The sequence below is a fragment of the Sapajus apella genome, unplaced genomic scaffold (genome assembly GCF_009761245.1).
Source record: "Sapajus apella isolate SASKATOON/1434 unplaced genomic scaffold, GSC_monkey_1.0 scaffold3, whole genome shotgun sequence".
NCBI classification, from domain to species: Eukaryota; Metazoa; Chordata; class Mammalia; order Primates; family Cebidae; genus Sapajus; species Sapajus apella.
In genome coordinates, this window is record NW_022436943.1 from 47831714 (window position 1) to 47850670 (window position 18957).

Below are 18957 nucleotides of genomic sequence, written 5' to 3' on the forward strand. Positions count from 1 at the left end.
ATTGAAATGTAGGCAGCCTCTAGAAATTGAAAAAGGCAAGGAAACAGACTTTTTGTTGAAGACTTCAGGAAAAACAGTCCTGTTGACACCTTAATTTTAGGCTTCCAGAACTATAAGAAAATAAATTTGTGATGTCTGAAACCACTAAATTTGTAGTAATGTCATGGGAATGGTAGGAAATTAATATAACCACATACTCTCACTCCCAGTGAGCCATGTAGGGAATTTGTGAGTCTAGAAGTCCTGATTCCCAAGAGAACTTTTTCATCAAGAGACACAATAACAGATCCTTCAAGTTTTAACTTGCTGAGGTTTCCCAGTCACTTCAGGGTCCCTGTGCCAGAAGACCAGCAGGTAAGGAAGAGTCACCATGTTGGTTGGGGTAATTGAATTCATTCATCAGGAGGAAGAAGCATTATTGTTACACAATGATGGCAGGAAGGAATATACCTATATTTTATACTCAAGGTACAGTGGTCTCTTGAAACTTCCCAATATCGAGTAAAATGGACCACTTCCAAAACAGCAGGGTAAAGATCTCCAAATACTGGCTCCTCTACAAAAGCAATGAGAACATGGGCAAAAATGGTCAAAGTCAACTTTTTCAGAACTCTAGAATTTAAAAGCTTACAATCTGAGGTGCCTTTATTTGAGAAAAACAGCTAAATCTTGGGAAACAGGGAAGCATTTTAACTTGCTTTATTCCCACTCCCCACCTCTAACACAATGTTAAATAACAGTGGCAATGGTGAGCAACCTTGCCTTGCTCCTAACTTTAGGGAGAATGCTTTCAGCATGTTTCACTATTAAGCGATATACAGTATCCAGAGTCCTGTTACACTGTTGGCTTTTTGTCATCCGTTTCCCACTGCACTGTAGTGTCACTTTTCTAATGAATCAAGTGATTCTATACATGTGGAGTTTTTGTAGACTTTCTGTTCTGTTCCATGGGTCAGTTTTTCTATCCATGCACCAATACTATCTTTTCTTCTTTACTATAGCTTGGAATAGGTCCTGATGTCTCACAGTATAAATCCTTCAACTTTGTTTTTTAAGACTGCCTTAGCTATTCTTGACATTTTACAGTTTCTTAGGAATTTTAAAATCAGTTTTTTTTTTTATTTTTGGAAAAAAGAACCTACTGAGGTTTTTTTAAATTGAGATTACATAGAATCTATAGGTCAACATCTTTACAATACTAAATCTTCCATCTTGAAGTTTAAAGAATTATTGTGTCTGTTAATGAAAAAGTTCCTCTCTTGGGAATCAGAACTTCTAGACTCACAAAGTTGTGGGGATGAGAAGCACAAACTCGCCACATGGCTCACTGGGAGTAGGAGTATGTGGTTATATTAATTTCCTATCGCTGCTATGAGATTACTACAAACTTGAACTTCTGGGCTCAAGCGACCCACCCTCCTCCACCTCCCAAAGTGCTGGGATTTCAGGCATGAGCCACCACATCCAGCTGGAAACATCTTTTATCTTAAAAATTTCTAAGCATCTTAAAAATTACCTCATTACTATAAATTTAGTTTTAACATAGCATTTTAACACACTTGCCAAGATCTTATTCAAACCTTCATTTTATAGACAGAGAAAGAGAGCTCACACAGGGGAGTCCAAGGGAGAGAATATAGTTATGGGTTCTTAGTTTCCGTTTCTGGTTGGGCCAGTAAATACCCTTCCTCATCCTCTTTTCCGCTTATCACTAGAGACAGAAACTAAAAACCATGGCTTCAGCCTATTAAAAACCTAAAACAAAACAGAACACAACAATAACAAAATAAGGTGGGTTGAAAAAGCTTGGCAGAGAGCCTGTTTGGAGAAGCTGTGTGAAAAAGATAAGACTCTGCCACCACTCCTGAAAGCTCTTGGCCCAAGACGGAACTTAGTCTCAGAAACTCTTATACTAATAAAATTTGTACATCAAATTAAGATCAGAGACAGTCAAAACATTAATAAAGACTGAAACATTTGTTCATTACACATAATTTTATTTCATATTTACATTTATTTTAAAATAAAAATTAGAGGAAAGCCCATCAACTTACTTTCCATGAATATAATATAATAGAACTTACCTATCTCCTCTATGCAACTTGTGGTTTAGATGAGTCCTTCTGGATCTTTTTCCCCATAAGGGCCTCTCTCCTTTTGCTTTACAGTGTAATCAGGGCAGAATAGATAGGTTGAGTAGCTAATTTATATCTCTGAAGATCTCCATAGATCTCTGAAGTTCTAAGTCTTCATAATCTTTGCGCCTTGACAAGTCTGCATTCCTTTGGGAATTTCGTCATAACCACAAGGTTATTCCCCAGACATGCAGTTTGGGGAAATTAACCCGGCAGTAAACGGACTGGATTAGAAACAGTGGCAATCATAATGAGGTTATGCAATAAATGCAGAAAGCCACAGAAGGATCTTGAGTTAGGACAATGACAGTGACAACAGAAACGAGGCCAGTACAAGAGATGGTGAAGACGGAATGGATACAATTTAGTTGCAAAACTGGCTGTGAGTGAAAGGAAGAAATCAAAGATGCCTGAAGCTCTGAGCTTCAGGTAGCTCTGGGTTTAACTTAGTTTCGATTTATCTTTGGATATACTAATTGCTGACTACCAACTGAACAAGGTAGTCAACTTGTCATCTTGTAACTTACCTAAATCTCAGTTTCCTCCTCTGTAAAACTATCAAAATAAAGCCGATGAAAAGATTGAAATAAAATATAAAACTCTTGGCACAGTGCCTAGTATCCATTAAGCAGTAGATAAACGTCGGTCATTATTAGGGAGTAGGGTAGAGGATAAGAACAGAAGGTTAAAAACAAGAGTAGGAGTAAGGATTTTGGGGTGGGATTCGATCTTTCTATTACACATTACACATACCTCCAAGCAGAGAAAGGAGTTGGAGGAGAGTTTGATAATGTGACTAACAATCCTCCTCCCCTTACGGGGGGATCTTGATAAAAGATAACCACCCACACGGAGGCCTGATATAAACTGGATTGCAGAATGCACTTGAGCTGGGAGCCCAAGTGGGCCAGGCTTCTTGCTTCCTATTTTATCCCCCTTAAGCAAGGATAGCTAGGTCTATAGTGCAGCCTCAGACCTAACTTACACTATCATTTGCTGCTGAAGTTTCCAAAAAAAGATAAAGATAGCCAGATCATATTAATTACATGGACAGTAAAGAAAGCATGAGCCCTGAGCAGGAAGGAACTGTCCAGGTGTACTTACCTCAAAGATGAGAAATCGAAGACAGCAAACCCTAGGTTCTTGGCCTTCAGTCACTAACTGCTTGCCATTGGTAAAACGCGGCCGATGAATGTCCTCACTTTTGTCTATCTGGGCAGGAGGTGATAAGAGTGATGTGCAAAGGGATGGGAGGAACGTTTTTCTCTGCGGCGCCCACCACACCCAGCCCAGTGCCACGCACAGCAAGCGCTCCATAAACGCACACAGCGCCGCCTCTACCAGGATCCCGGGCGGCCTTCACGGGATTTCTCTTGGCGTCGGCTTTCACACCCGGCCTCCAGGCGGGGTGGAACAGGTCGAGAGGGCGGCATCCTTTGGCTTTTCTCCTCCCACGCAGCTCTGAACCATGTTTATGCAACGTTTAATGGGCTCTAATAAAACTACTAATAATTTTGCCCGGCGGAAGCACCGACTACCTTGCTAAGCCGACTCTGCGGGGATGAAGCCATAACCCTGAGGCGGGAAAGTGCGGCTACCGAAAAGCGCATGCGCTACGGGGAGACGCTAGCGCTAGCTACGGAGATGGGCGGAAACCATGGCAACCCTGCGTGATGACGACAGGGTGAGCGTCCCCAGCGCTGGATTATGACGCAGGCAGTGGGCGTGGATTCTGCGGTTCGCGTGACCGCGGGCGCAGCCGCCGGGCCTCGCCAAAACAGCAACGGCAGAGGCCGGCGGGCGAGGTCAAGATGGTGGCTCCGCGGGCGGGGGAGGCGGTGGAGGGAGGAGGAGTCAGACCTTAGCCAGCCGGAAACACCGACACCCAGAGACCTCCTGGGGAGCCGCCGCCGCCTTCTCAGCCACCGCCGCCTCCGCCGCCTGCTCCAGCTCGAGGGACGCGAGCGGGCGGCGGGGCGGGCCGTGAGAGAGACACGAGAGGAAGGAGGGCGGGGGCGGAGTTGCCCGCCTTAGCTCCCGCCCCCGGCCGCGGCCCGCGGCTCTACCCGGCCCGCCCAGCCCCGGTGTGGCAGCGGCTCATGGCGGCGGTGGGGCCCCCGCAGCAGCAGGTGCGAATGGCCCATCAGCAGGTCTGGGCGGCGCTCGAAGTGGCGCTCCGGGTGCCCTGCCTTTACATCATCGACGCCATCTTCAACTCCTACCCCGATTCCAGCCAAAGCCGGTTCTGCATCGTGCTCCAGATCTTTCTCCGGCTCCTTGGTAAGGGAATAGGGTACTCTGCGTCCCGGGACGGCTCTGCGGGCTGAGACGTGCCCCGGGGAACGGGCAGGCGCGCAGAGGCCATGGGTCGAGTATGTGATTTTGGGAACTCCGGTTTCATCCCTCAAAGGGTCGTCTTTACGTGGTGGGAGGGGGAAGGAAATGATACTTCTCTGAGTTGACAGCGGAGCAGTCCCCCTAGCGAGGACTCAGTGTTGCACCCGACTGAGGCAGGGAAGCAAAGCTGTGTGAGCATGCGGCTCTTTGCCCGCTGTTTGTCTTGGGTTATGAGTACTGGTTTACTGCGTCCTATGCGACAGCCTTCGAAAAACAGCTCTGCTGTCTCCAAGTCTCGTCGTATGTGACCTTGGACCTGTGCCAAGGCGTGGGCCTCAGTTTCCCCTTATTACAAAATGCAGAGTCCTTTTATGTTGTCACTTCTACTGCACCCTAGGGTCCACAGGATCGTGAACTGTCTGTAGTAAATGACATCCAAGCGAAGGAGACAGGGTTTCAAATGTCAGACCTTGAAACCATTACCAGAAATTGTCATGAAAGTGGTGATGCTTAAATCGTGTCCTAAAATTTTCCAGTAATAAACGAGAAGGTATTGAAGATGACTGTAAAAAGTGATGAGACGTTTGCAAAAGAGACTTTTGAAATCATTGTCTTTGTTTCATATGGATGGAGTGTTAAAAGTATCTTTCATTCTTCCTCCATCTTCACTTACATCATCAGAGTGAGATGCATTTATGCATAAAAGAATTTTTTAAGTAATTGCAACTTGGCAAATTTTGTTAATGAGGTAATTCTACCGCTCGGTCTTAAGCAGGCTAGTGCTTTTGAAGTGTTGCTGAGGGCAAACTGATGGTGAGGTCCTTACCAAGCCTTTCTGAATTACAAGCCATCTGTTGCTTTATTCCTACAAAAGGGGAGTGGCAATAAAGGCTGCATTTTGTTCTTAGCAATAAATAGCCATATTTTACATTTGTCTCGTACTTTACTTTTGCAAAGCATTTTCACTGGTATTATCTAACCTGACCTTCAAACATCCCTCAGAGCTGGGTGGTGTTATTCTCATTTTACAAACCAGGAAACAGGGTCATAGAGGTTAAGTGTTTTGCTCTTGGTAGGCAGCCGGTAAGTGGTTGCCAGAGCCTGGGCTTAAAAATCTTTTGACATTAAGTATGGTTTACTTTCCTCCTTAACAGCTGCAATCCAGATACAGAACTCTGTAGTAATGATCATATGCTAGATCTTAAACCTTAATTTTAACTAAACCAAACGTGATGTTCTTCAGCACAAGCTGCTTCAGTTACCCACGGGCTACCTAATTCCAGCCATTCCTTCTTGCCACTGCTAACGTATAACACCACCATTATTTGTGTTAAAAACTGGGCTCTGTTTGAGAGGATTCTGCATATTCATCCCAGAAATAGGGTAGTGATTGCTTTGAATATTTTTACAGCATGATAACTGCAGATTCTCTGAGAATACCTTTGGGACCTGGTGCTTTACTGCAGCACTCTGTTGAGCTTCAGGCTAGGCAGCCTCAAAGAAAAGATGTATTTTCCTTAATTAAATAATTTGCAGTTTAAGAACATTGAACAAGGTAATCTGGTATTTTCTTTGTACTCACCATGCTTCTTTTGTAATAAATTGTGGAAGTTTGTGTTTGACAATTTAAAGAACATGACTTAAGGTGACTGCTCAGTGCTTTGGTTTTTTATTTTTACGTTTTAAAATGTGGACAGTGATGATAGCTGTTTCATAGGGTGTTAAAGACAATAAAACTATTTTAATGCTTCATTTAATACATATTTTGTTAGATATTTTGGTCTTTTGAAATCATCAGCAAAATATTGGTGCCGTTTATTTGAAAATTTTGAACCCAGAATCTCTGGATCAGACTTTTGAGAAATACGAAATATTTTCCAAATCTATCATCTTATGATATTTTATATTGTGCCATGTAATTATGCTAATTTTTCACATTTGTAAGGATGGTAAGAATGGAAAAACTGGTTTTGGTACTTAAAAATTACATGTTACTAAAAGACACAGGTTTGTGTGTAAAAGATGCCAGTGGATAGTTGAAATTAATTGTTCTGCCTTGTTTCTTACAGTTGTAGACTTCTCAGTACTACTGTGTATGTCTTAACACTTTTCAACCTCACCTTTTTCTTTAAAATTAATGTGTAAAAATGGGAATCTATCTCTAAGTAAAAAGCATTACCAGTTTTATGTGTGGTGGTAGAAGTATTTACTCCTCTCTAACTACAAAACAGTACTTCAACTGTACCTTCATTTGATATCAAACTAATTTGAGATTTCAGCAGGTCAGAAAATAAAGCAACTCATTTTGGAGATCCAAATAAAATTCTATGACAATATACAGAATATTGAAGAACATAAAAGCTGTGTCTTAGGGGATGTTAAATGCTAAATGAAACTCAACCCAGAGTAGCATAATGCTGAGTTAGCAAATTTAAATCCAAAGCAGAAAATGCACGCCTAGGAGTTTGTTTTAATAGTATTACTCATATGGTGGTAATTCATTGAGGTGGGAAAAGGCTTTAAACATAACAGAAAACCCAGAAGTTACAAGGAAAAATCTGATAAATTTGAGTACATAAAAATGAAAAGCTTTTTTATGGCAAAACTTAAAAATCCTTAAATGACAAACTGAGAGAAAGTACTTGCATCATATGTGATTCACTTTCTAGTAAGATTTTTACCCTGCCAGGGAGGCTGAGGCAGGAGAATCGCTTGAATCAGGGAGTCGCAGGTTGCAGTGAACTGAGATCTCACCACTGCACTTCACCCTGGCAACAGATGGAGACTGTCTAAAAAGAAAAAGAAAAAAACTTACACTCCCTTAGGAAAATGCCTAAGACAAGCAATTCACAATAAACAATGTTCAATAAGTAAGAGAAAAGTATTTAGCCCTTCCTGCAGAAGCTTGATTTTATGGAAAGAAAAAATTAGCCTTATTTATAATTGAATACAGTCAAGAGCAGGTACGGTGGCTCACACCTGTAATCCCAGCACTTTGGGAGGCTAAGGCGGGTAGATTGCTTGAGGCCAGGAGTTTGAGACTAGCCTGGCCAAATGGTGAAACCTGTCTCTACCAAAAAATGCGAAAATTAGCCGGGCACAGTGGTGCCCTTCCCCCCCAGTCCCAGCTACTCTGGAGGCTGAGGCACAAGAATCAGTTGAACCTAGGAGGTGGAGGTTGCAGTGAGCCAAGATCACACCACTGCACTCTAGCCTGGGCAACAGAGAGAGACTGTCTCAAAAAAAAAAAAAAAAAAAAAAGTCAAGGCACGAAACAGTGGCTCACACCTGTAATCCCAGCACTTTGGGAGGCCAAGGTGGGCAGATCACAAGGTCAGGAGTTCTAGGGCAGCCAACATTGTGAAACCCTGTCTCTATTAAAAATACAAAGATTAACTGGGTGTCGTGGTGTACGCCTGTAATCTCAGCTACTCAGGAGGCTGAGGCAAGAGAATCACTTGAACCTGGGAGGCAGAGGTTGCAGTGAGCTGGGATCTTGCCACTGCACTCCAGCCTGGGTAACAGGGTGAGACTCTGTTTCAAAAAAAAAAAAAAAGTCAAAATAAAATTTATTTATCAGATTGATGAAGAGTTCAAAGTTTGATTAATTTGGCAAAGGTATTTACCATTTTGAAGTAGGTAAATTTATACAATTTTGGAAGACTGTTCTGTGTAAAACCATTAGACACCATCAACTGTCATTTACAGCTGACTTTTTTGTTTGTTTTTTTGAGATGGAGTCTCACTGTGTCGCCCAGGCTGGAGACAGTGGCACGATATCTGTTCACTGCAACCTCCACCACCTGGGTCAAGGGATTCTCCTGCCTCAGCCTGCTGAGTAGCTGGGATTATAAACACGCCCCACCACGCCCAGCTAATTTTTGTATTTTTAGTAGAGACAGGGTTTCAACATGTTGGTCAGACTGCTCTGGAACTCCTGACCTTGTGATTTACCTGCCTTGGCCTCCCAAAGTGCTGGGATTACAGGCATGAGCCACCATGCCCAGCCCTTTTGTTATTTTTGTTGTTTTGGAGACAGTCTTGCTTTGTTGCCCAGGCTGGAGTGCAGTGGCATGATCTCATCTCTCTGCAACCTCCACCTCCCAGGTTCAAGAGATTCTCCTGCCTTAGCCTCCCAAGTAGTTGGGACTACAGGTGCATGCCACCCCGCCAGGCTCATACAACTTTTGATTCACAATTTCAATTCTAGGGAATTGACCTACAGATATAGTAGTGCAAAAGAATTATGGGCAAGCATTACTGGAAATAACAAAGCAACAAACCTAATCTGAATATGTATTGATACAAATCTGTCCATTGTATTATGTCTAGCCATGCAGTAAAGTTCTTTTCTTTTCTTTTCTTTTTTTTTTTTTTGAGAGTGTTTCGCTCTTGTTACCCAGGCTGGAGTGCAGTGGCGTTGTACGGCTTACCTCAACTTATACGTCCTGGGTTCAAGCGATTCTCCTGACTCAGCCTCCTGAGTAGCTGGGATTACAGGCATGTGCCACTACACCCAGCTTATTTGTGATTTTAGTAGAGACGAAGTTTCTCCATGTTGGTCTGGCTGGTTTCGAACTCCCAATTTCACATGATCCACCCAAAGTGCTGAGATTACAGGCGAGAGTCACCACACCCGGCCTCAGTAAAATTCTTGAAAGGAATGAGATAGCTAGCTATTTTTGGTGCTGTAAAAGACCTCAGAAAACCTATGAAGTGAAAACACAAAGCCAACATAATTATAACTGTCATAGGAATAAACTGAGATTTTTCAACAGTGGCAGTATTGACATTTTGGACACGATAATTCTTTCTTTGGGGGTGGGGGCTCTCCTGTGCACTGTAAGATTTTTTAGCAGCATCTCTATCCCCTACCGCTTAGATGTCAGTAACACCTTGTACCCCCACAACCCAGTGTGACAGCCAAAACTGTTTCTAGATAATGCCAAATCCTGGTTGAGAACCACTGGGTTAGGCAAATAGATTAGTACTTAGACTTATTTATAATTAAATACATAGCCCAGAAACAGACTACTAATGTATGTATAGAAATAATGTGTTTCAGAGATAGAATTGAAGTACATTGGGGTAAATGTGGATTGTTGAATTAATGATTATTTTGTTACACTTACGGAAAAAAATTATATGTCTGCCTCATGTCAGTATATAAACAGTCACTTCTAGCCTGGGCAATATAGTGAGACCCTGTCTCTACCAAAAAAAAAAAAAAAAAAAAAATAGCCAGACTTGGCAGCAGGTGCCTGTAGTCCTACCTACTCAGGAGGCTGGGGTGGGAAGATTGCTTGAGCCCAGGAGTTCAAGGCTACAGTGAGCTATGATTGCATAACAGCACTCCAGCCTGGGTGACAGAGCAAGACCTTGTCTCTTAAAAAAACACTAGTCATTTTTAAGTGTATTCTTAGCCATGTAAATATGAAATGCAGAACTTTAACTGTTTAGAAGAAAATGTGAAATTATTTTTCCAATCTTAGATTAAGGAGGAAATTCCTTAAAAATATATAGAACCAAATATATAATGAAGATTGATAAACTGAATGATATTGAAGTTAAAAGCCTATATTAATCAAAAGATTGTGCCATTGCACTCCAGCCTGGGCAACAGAGCGAGACTCCATCACTTAAAAAAAAAAAAAAAAAAGAAAGTGAAACCTCTGGTAAGGAGGAGCTACTGTACTTAGATTTAACCATTTATTATAAAGGCTGTTACAAAGGACACAAATGAATTGACCAGATGGAAGGAGATGTATAAGGCGAAGCAAAGAAGGAGAGAAGGGGAGAAGAAGGGGCATGGAGCTTCAGTGTTCAGCTATCTGAGAGCTCACAAAACTAAGTCCTTTTGGCTTTTTATAGAAGCTTCATTAAACAGGCATGATTGATTAGATCATCGGGCATTGGTTTATGGACTCAATCTTCAGCTTCTTTCCCCTTCCCAGAGGTGGGGGCTGGGGGTGGGAATGAAAGTTATAACCCTTAATCACTGGGTTGGTTCTCCTGGCTGCCTAGACCCATCCTGAAGCTATCTAGGGGCCTCTAGGCACCAGTCATCTGATTATTGTCAAAACAGTCACTCCAGAGATTCCAAGGATTTTTAGAAGCCTTGTCAGAAAATGGGACAAAGACCAAATATTAATGTATTTTTTATGATATCACAGATGGGAAAGACAGACGAGAAAAACTTGCTTTAACTCTTCATTTAATACCTCTCTGAAGGGTTTGGCTTTTTAAAATCCATGTTCATATATTTTTCATAAAAGCATACTTGTTATAATTGTAGTTTAAAAGCAAAAATTTAATTTTGTGTTCTATACTTATCATACTTTTTTTTTTTTTTTTTTTTTTTTTTTACCTAAAGTGAGAATCCAATAGAAATTTTTTCTTTATGATTTGTCAAGTATGCCAACAGATTGACAACATTTCAAGACACTACTTTGTTGTAAATTTCATTGCTTAAGGCTGCCTTGGGAGTGAGGTAGTAAATACATTTATTTCTATGCTTTTCCATATTCTGTCAGGTATTAAAATGTTTTTCCACATTTTTGTTTTAAAGGTATTTAGGGCACTTGGAGAATTGTAAATACTATGTTTTGTACCATGATTTTTAGTCACAAGTTTCCAAAAGCGGGTAAGGGTATGAATGGACTTTACACATAAAAGAGAGAAACACTTTCTTATGTAACATGCATGGTAAGTTTTTTTATTTTTTCCTTTGTTTTTATTTGTTTGTTTTTGGTAATCCAAATTGAAAAGGCCTGAACTCTTTCATGAGTTGAGTTCACATATAGTTTCAAAGTTCCTGAATTGATTTGGATACCTATCTCTTTTTGACTACCTTGAAAACTCTATTGAAACTCTCTTAATCACTGGAGAACTGGACCAAGATCTCTGAGTTGTGATTTCAGTAAATTCTGTTCTCTGGTGTCCCAAGGTTTTAATTCTTTATAAAGCAGCATTTAGACATAGCCTTGATTACTTGTCCAAGTCACTTCCAAATCCTGAGAAACTGTCTCTGGACTTTTTTTTTTTTCTGAGACAGAGTCTCACTCTGTTGCCTGCTAGAGTTCAGTGACACGATCTCAGCTGACTGCAGCCTTTGCCCCTGGAAGTGATTCTCCTGCCTCAGCCTCCTGAGTAGCTGGGATTACAGGCACCTGCCACTGCACCCAACTAATTTTTTAGTAGATATGGGGTTTTGACATCTTGGACAGGCTGGTCTTGAACTCCTGACCTCGTGATCCACCCACCTCAGCCTCACAAACTGCTGGGATTACAGGCGTGAGCCACCATGCCCGGCCTGTCTCTGGACTTTTATATTTTCTTAGACCTACAGTATAAATACCAAGAAAGAGTTTCATGTCTAATGTAAAAATGCAATGAAATTTTGATATTATTCTGTAAAGGCTATGAGAAAGATGATTACTTGGAGACTTGTTACTTGGGATGTTGCCTTTTAAAATGAGAGCAGATTCTTCCCAAATTCCATAGGTAGGAATATGAATATAAAAGAAAAATCTATGAACTCCTTATGCCTACAAACTTTGGGTAGGAATTATTTTGTTCTTTGACTGACAACTTAGAAGATTTGTTTTAAAGTTTTGTCTCAGGAAAAATAAGGTTGTTTTCCATGCAGAGAACATAAAGTTACATATGGCATCTGGAAGGCTGAATTAATTCCATTTCCTTGTTACCTTCCATGGAAGAAGTGTCTAATAAAAAATAAAATCTATTTTCTGTTAAAAGAGCCTGTTGAGCTCACAACTCTTTGGGAGATTATTAATGGCCCATTTGCTTGGGGAATCTGGTGGTTTGTATTCAGAGGTTTATGTATCTTCTACTTCATTGTGTCCTTTTGTTTTCCTTTTCACAAATGACTTTACACTTTGGCACAGGATACATTTTAAATCCCTGGGCAGAATCATCACTTAAAGGAACTAGCCTGGCCGGGTGCAGTAGTTCATGTCTGTAATCCCAGCACTTGGGAGACTCATGAGGATCATGAGATCAGGAGTTCGAGATTAGCCTGGCCAGCATGGTGGCATGCCCAGGAAGCAGAGGTCGCAATGAGCCGAGATAGTGACAGGGTGAGACTCCGTGTCAAAAAAAAGAGGAACTAGCCCTTGCTTTTATGTGCAATGGATTGGGAAATGCATCCACTGTAATAATATGCAGTGTCTTGATTACCTGCTGAAATAGGGTGGATAGATGGACTTTTTATTGCTTAATATTTATTTATTTATTTTGAGACAGGGTCTTACTGTCACCCATGCTGACGTGCAGTTGGTGCCATCACAGCTCACTACAGCCTCCTTCCAGGTCAAGCGATTCTCCAGCCACAGCCTCCTGAGTAGCTGGGAGTACAGGCGTGTGCCACCATGCCCGGCAAATTTTTATATTTTTAGAAGAGACAGGGTTTCATCGTGTTGACATGGTCTTGAACTCCTGGCCTCAAGAGGCACCTGCCTCGGCCTCCCAAAGTGTTGGGATTACAGGCATGAGCCACCACACCCGGCCATAGATCGATTTTTAATTTGGAGTTTGTCACTTTTTCTGTACTCCAGGATATGGTTTCTCATTGTCTTTTTCATAGATTTTATTTTTCAAGCAGGTTATATTTTGTAGTTGCCTTTAAAAATAACCGGATGTGACAGACATTTCCCCATGAATACTAATTGTACTTAGTTGTACAGACTATTGTAGGATCCACAGATGGACAGGTAGGATCCTTGCTTTCTGTTGTAGATACATGTATAATAGGGTACATGATACTTAGATAACTACAGACTGCAATATTAGATGACATATGAGTGTTAGGTGTTTCACTAAGTTCTGTGGGTATGCTGAAAGAATTTCTGTCAAAGAAAGTGGGTTTCTAGGATAGGTAGGATTTGAACAGTCAGGGATTGGGAAGTTGGTGGGGTCATCATTCCAAGCAAAGAGAATCTAAACACCACTATACCTATGGGGAACATAAGTCTGAAGCATTGATGTATGTGTGTTAGGAGGAGTATTACTATAATGCGAATTGGATACTCGAATGCCAGGAGCAGGAATGTAGATTTTAGTTGATAGTAATTTCAGAACTGCTGAAGTATTTTGAGCAGAGGAATGAAGAAAGGCAATTTGGTGATGGCTTGTAGATGGATTTAGACAAGATGAGGTTTTTGTTTTTTGTTTTTGAGACATTAATTGGTTGGTGTCACAGAAAAGGGAGATGTTAGAATTTGGCAACTAATTGGCAAAGTTTGAGTGTGTGGGGTTGGGTTTAGAGTATCTCTAAGAGATTAATAATGGTACCTTCAACTGAAATATCAAATCATAAGGAAAAGCCGAATCTAGTTTAAGGCAAGTTGTGCTTTAGAACTTTGGAGATTTGCAGTTGTAATGTAGGAGTGAAACCTGGTGAGTATTTAGATGTCATTCCCATTGTTGAAACGTTGGACAATAACGTGTTTATGTAATCCTACTTAAAATATGCATTTCTGTCAGAGTACAAAGAAAGATGGTGGCTATGGAGTGGGGGAATTACCATTTTTTAAAAAACATGTCTTGGTTTTCTGAGTGTTACTTTTGTTATGTGAGGAACAATAGAGAGTTGACTATTTTAAGAAACAGATTCGGCACTGTACAGGAAAAAGGGAACTTGGAGGATGTTTCTAAGTCTGAAAGAAACTAGGTAGGAGGGAAAAAACCCTGAATTTTTTGATCCTTTGAAGAATGCTCAGAGTAAAAGAGCAGGCAAAGTAAGAGCTGTTATGACTTAGCTAGAAGAAAAGGAAGAATTAGATGGAAGTATAAAACCTGAACTTGATTTCCTAAAGAATGCTTTAAACCAAAAATCTAAAACTTGGCTGGGCATGGTGGCTCACGCCTGTAATCCCAGCACTTTGGGAGGCTGAGGTGGGTGGATCACTTGAGCTCAGGAGTTAGAAACCAGTCTGGCCAACATGGTAAAACCTTGTCTCTACTAAAAATACAAAAATTAGCTGGGTGTGGTGGCAGATACCTGTAATCCCAGTTACTTGGGAGGCTGAGGCAGGAGAATTGCTTGAGCCTGGGAGACAGAGGTTGCGGTGAGCTGAGATTGTGCCAGTGCATTCCAGCCTGGGTGACAGAGCAAGACTCCGTCTCAATCAATCAAAAACTTAATAGGAACAAACGGTTTTCATTTGGGTTATTTTTAGCTCTTTATTTTTAAAATTATCTTAATGATTATCAAATGATGAAGGACATATTCTTTTACAAATTCATCTTAAAGATGATTTAGTAATTTGGTGCCTTGGGCATATACAGTGTTACTTGAACTAATCTGGAAATTAGGAAGGAAGGACATTTTAGAAAGAAAGGAAGGAAGTAAAGAATTCACCATCTTAGCCAACATGGTGAAATCCCATCTCTACTAAAAATACAAAAATTAGCCAGGTGTGGTGGCAGGCACTTGTCATCCCAGCTACTTGGGAGGCTAAGACAGGAGAATTGCTTGAACCCGGGAGGTGGAGGTTGCAGTGAGCCAAGATTGCACCACTGCACTCCAGCGTGGCAATAGAGTGAGACACCATCTCAAAAAAAAAAAAAAAAAAAGAATTTAGTATGTTTGGTCTGTCCTCTTGAACTCTGACTTTACAAAACCTTCATTGCCCTTTAAACCTAAATTGTCTTGAGGCTTAATGTACTGAACATACTCATGTTTCCCAATTAAAGAATATCATAACTATTAGTGGGAAAACATTCTTATAGATACTTCATTCAAATGATTTTTTCTTTCTTTCTTTTAGGTATATTTGTATCCAGTATTGTTCTGATCTTGTCCCAGCGATCACTTTTCAAGTTTTACATGTACAGCTCAGCCTTTCTGTTAGCTGCAACTTCAGTGTTGGTGAATTACTATGCCTCTTTGCACATTGACTTCTATGGTGGCTACAACACATCAGCTTTTGGAATTGAGCTGCTTCCTCGAAAAGGTCCCTCACTATGGATGGCAGTTATCGTTCTACAGCTAACATTTGGAATTGGATACATTACACTACTCCAGATTCATTCCATCTATTCACAGTTAATCATTTTGGATCTCTTGGTTCCTGTAATAGGTTTAATCACAGAGCTACCATTACATGTCAGAGAGACTTTAGTGTTTACCTCTTCCTTGATTCTCACATTAAATACAGTGCTTGTCCTGGCAGTGAAACTGAAGTGGTTTTATTATTCCACACGATATGTTTATCTTTTAGTGAGGCACATGTATCGAATTTATGGATTACAGTTATTGATGGAAGACACATGGAAGAGGATTCGTTTCCCAGACATACTGCGAGTCTTTTGGCTAACAAGAGTTACAGCTCAGGCTACAGTGTTAATGTACATCTTAAGGATGGCAAATGAAACTGATTCCTTCTTTATTTCTTGGGATGATTTTTGGGACCTCATTTGCAATCTTATAATTAGTGGATGTGATTCTACACTAACTGTGCTGGGCATGAGTGCTGTAATTTCCTCAGTAGCCCATTATTTGGGGCTTGGAATATTGGCCTTTATTGGATCAACTGAGGAAGATGACAGGCGGCTTGGCTTTGTTGCACCAGTTTTATTTTTTATTTTGGCTCTTCAGACTGGGTTAAGTGGGCTAAGACCAGAAGAGAGACTTATTCGCTTAAGTAGAAACATGTGCCTTCTATTAACTGCAGTCCTGCATTTCATCCACGGAATGACAGACCCTGTATTAATGTCTCTCAGTGCCTCTCATGTGTCATCTTTTCGTAGACATTTTCCTGTGCTGTTTGTCTCTGCTTGCCTGTTTATTCTTCCTGTCTTACTCAGTTATGTTCTTTGGCATCACTATGCACTAAATACATGGTTGTTTGCAGTTACAGCATTTTGTGTGGAACTGTGCTTAAAAGTAATTGTTTCTCTCACTGTTTATACCTTATTCATGATTGACGGCTACTATAATGTCCTCTGGGAAAAGCTTGACGATTATGTCTACTACGTTCGTTCAACAGGAAGTATTATTGAATTTATATTTGGAGTTGTAATGTTTGGAAATGGGGCTTACACTATGATGTTTGAGTCAGGAAGTAAAATTCGGGCTTTTATGATGTGCCTACATGCATATTTTAACATCTACTTACAAGCCAAAAATGGCTGGAAGACATTCATGAATCGTAGGACTGCTGTGAAGAAAATTAATTCACTTCCTGAAATAAAAGGTAGCCGCTTACAAGAAATAGATGATGTATGTGCAATCTGCTATCATGAGTTTACAACATCTGCTCGTATTACACCATGTAATCATTATTTCCACGCACTTTGCCTTCGGAAATGGCTGTACATTCAAGATACTTGTCCAATGTGCCATCAAAAAGTATACAACGAAGATGATATCAAAGATAACGCAAATGTATCTAACAACAATGGATTTATTGCACCCAATGAAAATCCAGAGGAACCTATAAGAGAAGCTGCTGCTGAATCTGACAGGGAATTGAACGAAGATGACAGTACAGATTGTGATGATGATGTTCAAAGAGAAAGAAACGGAGTCATTCAGCACACGGGCACAGCAGCTGAAGAACTTAATGATGATACTGACTGATTAAAATAGCATTTATTAATCATTGAGGCATTTGTTTAAAATTCAGTTCATCCAAAATGGAGTAATATCCTTCACCTTCAGTGTGTAACCAAGCACAAAAACAGTATCAATGTTGAATCTGTGAATGGTTTTCCGTTTACTGTGATGTGCTACTGTAAATATACCTCTTTAATTACTTCTGGTCTCTTTGGTGACCTGTTTAAATTTGTGTACATTATTGTACATAGAATAAAATGTTTTCACATTTTTATGACAAAATTTGAACAAATAGCTTTTTAATAGATGTAATGCATGTGGTGCGTCAACTGTGCCAAAGATTCTTAATGAGATTATATAGTGTATCTAACTTTGGACCTCAGTTTTTCTTTAGAATGGGTGGGAGAATGAAAAATACAAATCAGGAAACCGCATTAAAGTCAAGGAAATAAATAAAATAATTTGACCAGAGGATAAAGGACATGAGAGAGTATTTCAAAACTAAAGAAAAAATGAGCTTGCCAGAAGCAACTGAAGAACTTTTCTGAAAGTTGAGTAGCAGTGTAATTGAGCTGAGTCTGAAAGTCATGATTCACAGACTGAGGGCTGAGAAATAAACTATCGGCTAAACTTTGATGTAAATCAGAATGTGCTATTTTTTTTAATGTAAAATTGGTTTGTTAGCCATTCTGTGTCTACAGTATTGTCATAAAATTATCTTTTCATTGTTTTGAAGATATTACAAAAGTTTTTATTGTTTTAAACAATAAGGTATTATTGTTTATTGTTTTAAACAATAAATAAGGTATTCAATGATATAAAAACATCCTGATTTGATTTTATGAGAAAAAGAAGGGGAATGGTGGGGAATGGTGTTTACTGATACATGGTATTTCTTTAGACAACTTCCAGGTAATTTCTTTATTGAAACTATCAGTAAGTTTTACTATGAAATTTTGCATACATGATGGAAAGTGGAAGACATATGCCGATTATATTCCAGGAAAAAATACTTTAATAGTATTGTTATATAGTGTATTCGCTAATTCCAGTGGATCCTCATCTCTCACTGCTGACATTATCTCCAATATTTGACTAAAACAAAACAAAAACAAAAATGGTTAAATCTCCAAGTACACATTGTTTTAAAGCCATATAATATTTTTCCATATAAAGGAAAATATTAGAGCACCTTTAATATAATATTAACAGTTGTAAGTTTTTCAGCAACACCAAGAAAAACTTACTGCCAGTAACTAGAAACAGACTTATGGGACTGTCTTGCATATAACTCGAGCTAAGAACCAGGTTCAAGTAAATTATTAAAGCAGCCATCCGTATGATGTGCACCACAGTTACGGCATTAACCCAGTGGAAATGAAGAGTCGTTTTCAGTTGTGGCTCACAGCACATTCATTAGGGGATCATGATAAGCATTTTAAAAATTGACAAGTATACTGTACTTAGTAAGTACTGTTCCATTTTTCTTTTGGTTTTATTATGTGTCCTAAGTCAATGTAATTTCTACTAGAGGACAGCAGGTACAGTTGGAAAGCCACTGCTAGAGAACTAGTCCTTGAGAGACAGCAAATGAAGGTTATCAGGTTGGTGCAAAAATAATATTTACTTGGAAAAATGTGTGGTTATTGAGGGTGAGGGTGTGAGAGAGAGAGAGAGAGAGAGAGAGAGAGAGAGAGACAGAAGTAAGCCCAGGTATCCATCTTTCAGGTTTTTTTTTTTTTTTGAGACGGAGTCTCACTGTGTCACCTGGGCTGGAGTGCAGTGGTGCGATCTCAGCTCACTGCAACCTCCACAGCCCTGGTCCACGTGATTCTCCTGCCTCAGCCTCCCGAGCAACTAGAATTAATAGGCGCCCACTGTCACACCCAGCTATTTTTGTATTTT

At 40.2% G+C, this 18957-nt stretch overlaps 2 protein-coding genes across 4 annotated transcripts in view; one reads left to right on the top strand and one right to left on the bottom strand.

Annotated features, from left to right (window-relative positions):
- Window positions 1–1982: 1982 nt before the first annotated feature.
- Window positions 1983–17334, top strand: RNF139 (ring finger protein 139). The gene is made up of 2 exons (XM_032246517.1): window positions 1983–4415; window positions 15263–17334. The coding sequence occupies exons 1-2, from the start codon at window positions 4235–4237 to the stop codon at window positions 17074–17076; spliced, it is 1995 nt and encodes a 664-aa protein (XP_032102408.1). The 5' UTR covers window positions 1983–4234; the 3' UTR covers window positions 17077–17334.
- TATDN1 (TatD DNase domain containing 1) overlaps window positions 17070–18957 on the bottom strand; it is a 52712-nt gene continuing 50824 nt past the window's right edge. For 2 of the 3 annotated variants that reach the window (XM_032246539.1, XM_032246537.1), the window contains exon 9: window positions 17070–18147. In XM_032246539.1, coding sequence (XP_032102430.1) covers window positions 18045–18147 — 103 coding nt within the window. In that variant the 3' untranslated portion in view covers window positions 17070–18044. The remainder of the gene's footprint in view (window positions 18148–18957) is intronic. The other variant, XM_032246530.1, reaches the window with a different exon arrangement.

Coding starts and splice junctions, on each gene's coding strand:
- RNF139 (XM_032246517.1), top strand. CDS start 4,235: ATGGCGGCGGTGGGGCCCCCGCAGCAGCAGGTGCGAATGGCCCATCAG. Junction 4,416..15,262: donor GATCTTTCTCCGGCTCCTTG/GTAAGGGAATAG, acceptor TCTTTCTTTTAG/GTATATTTGTATCCAGTATT.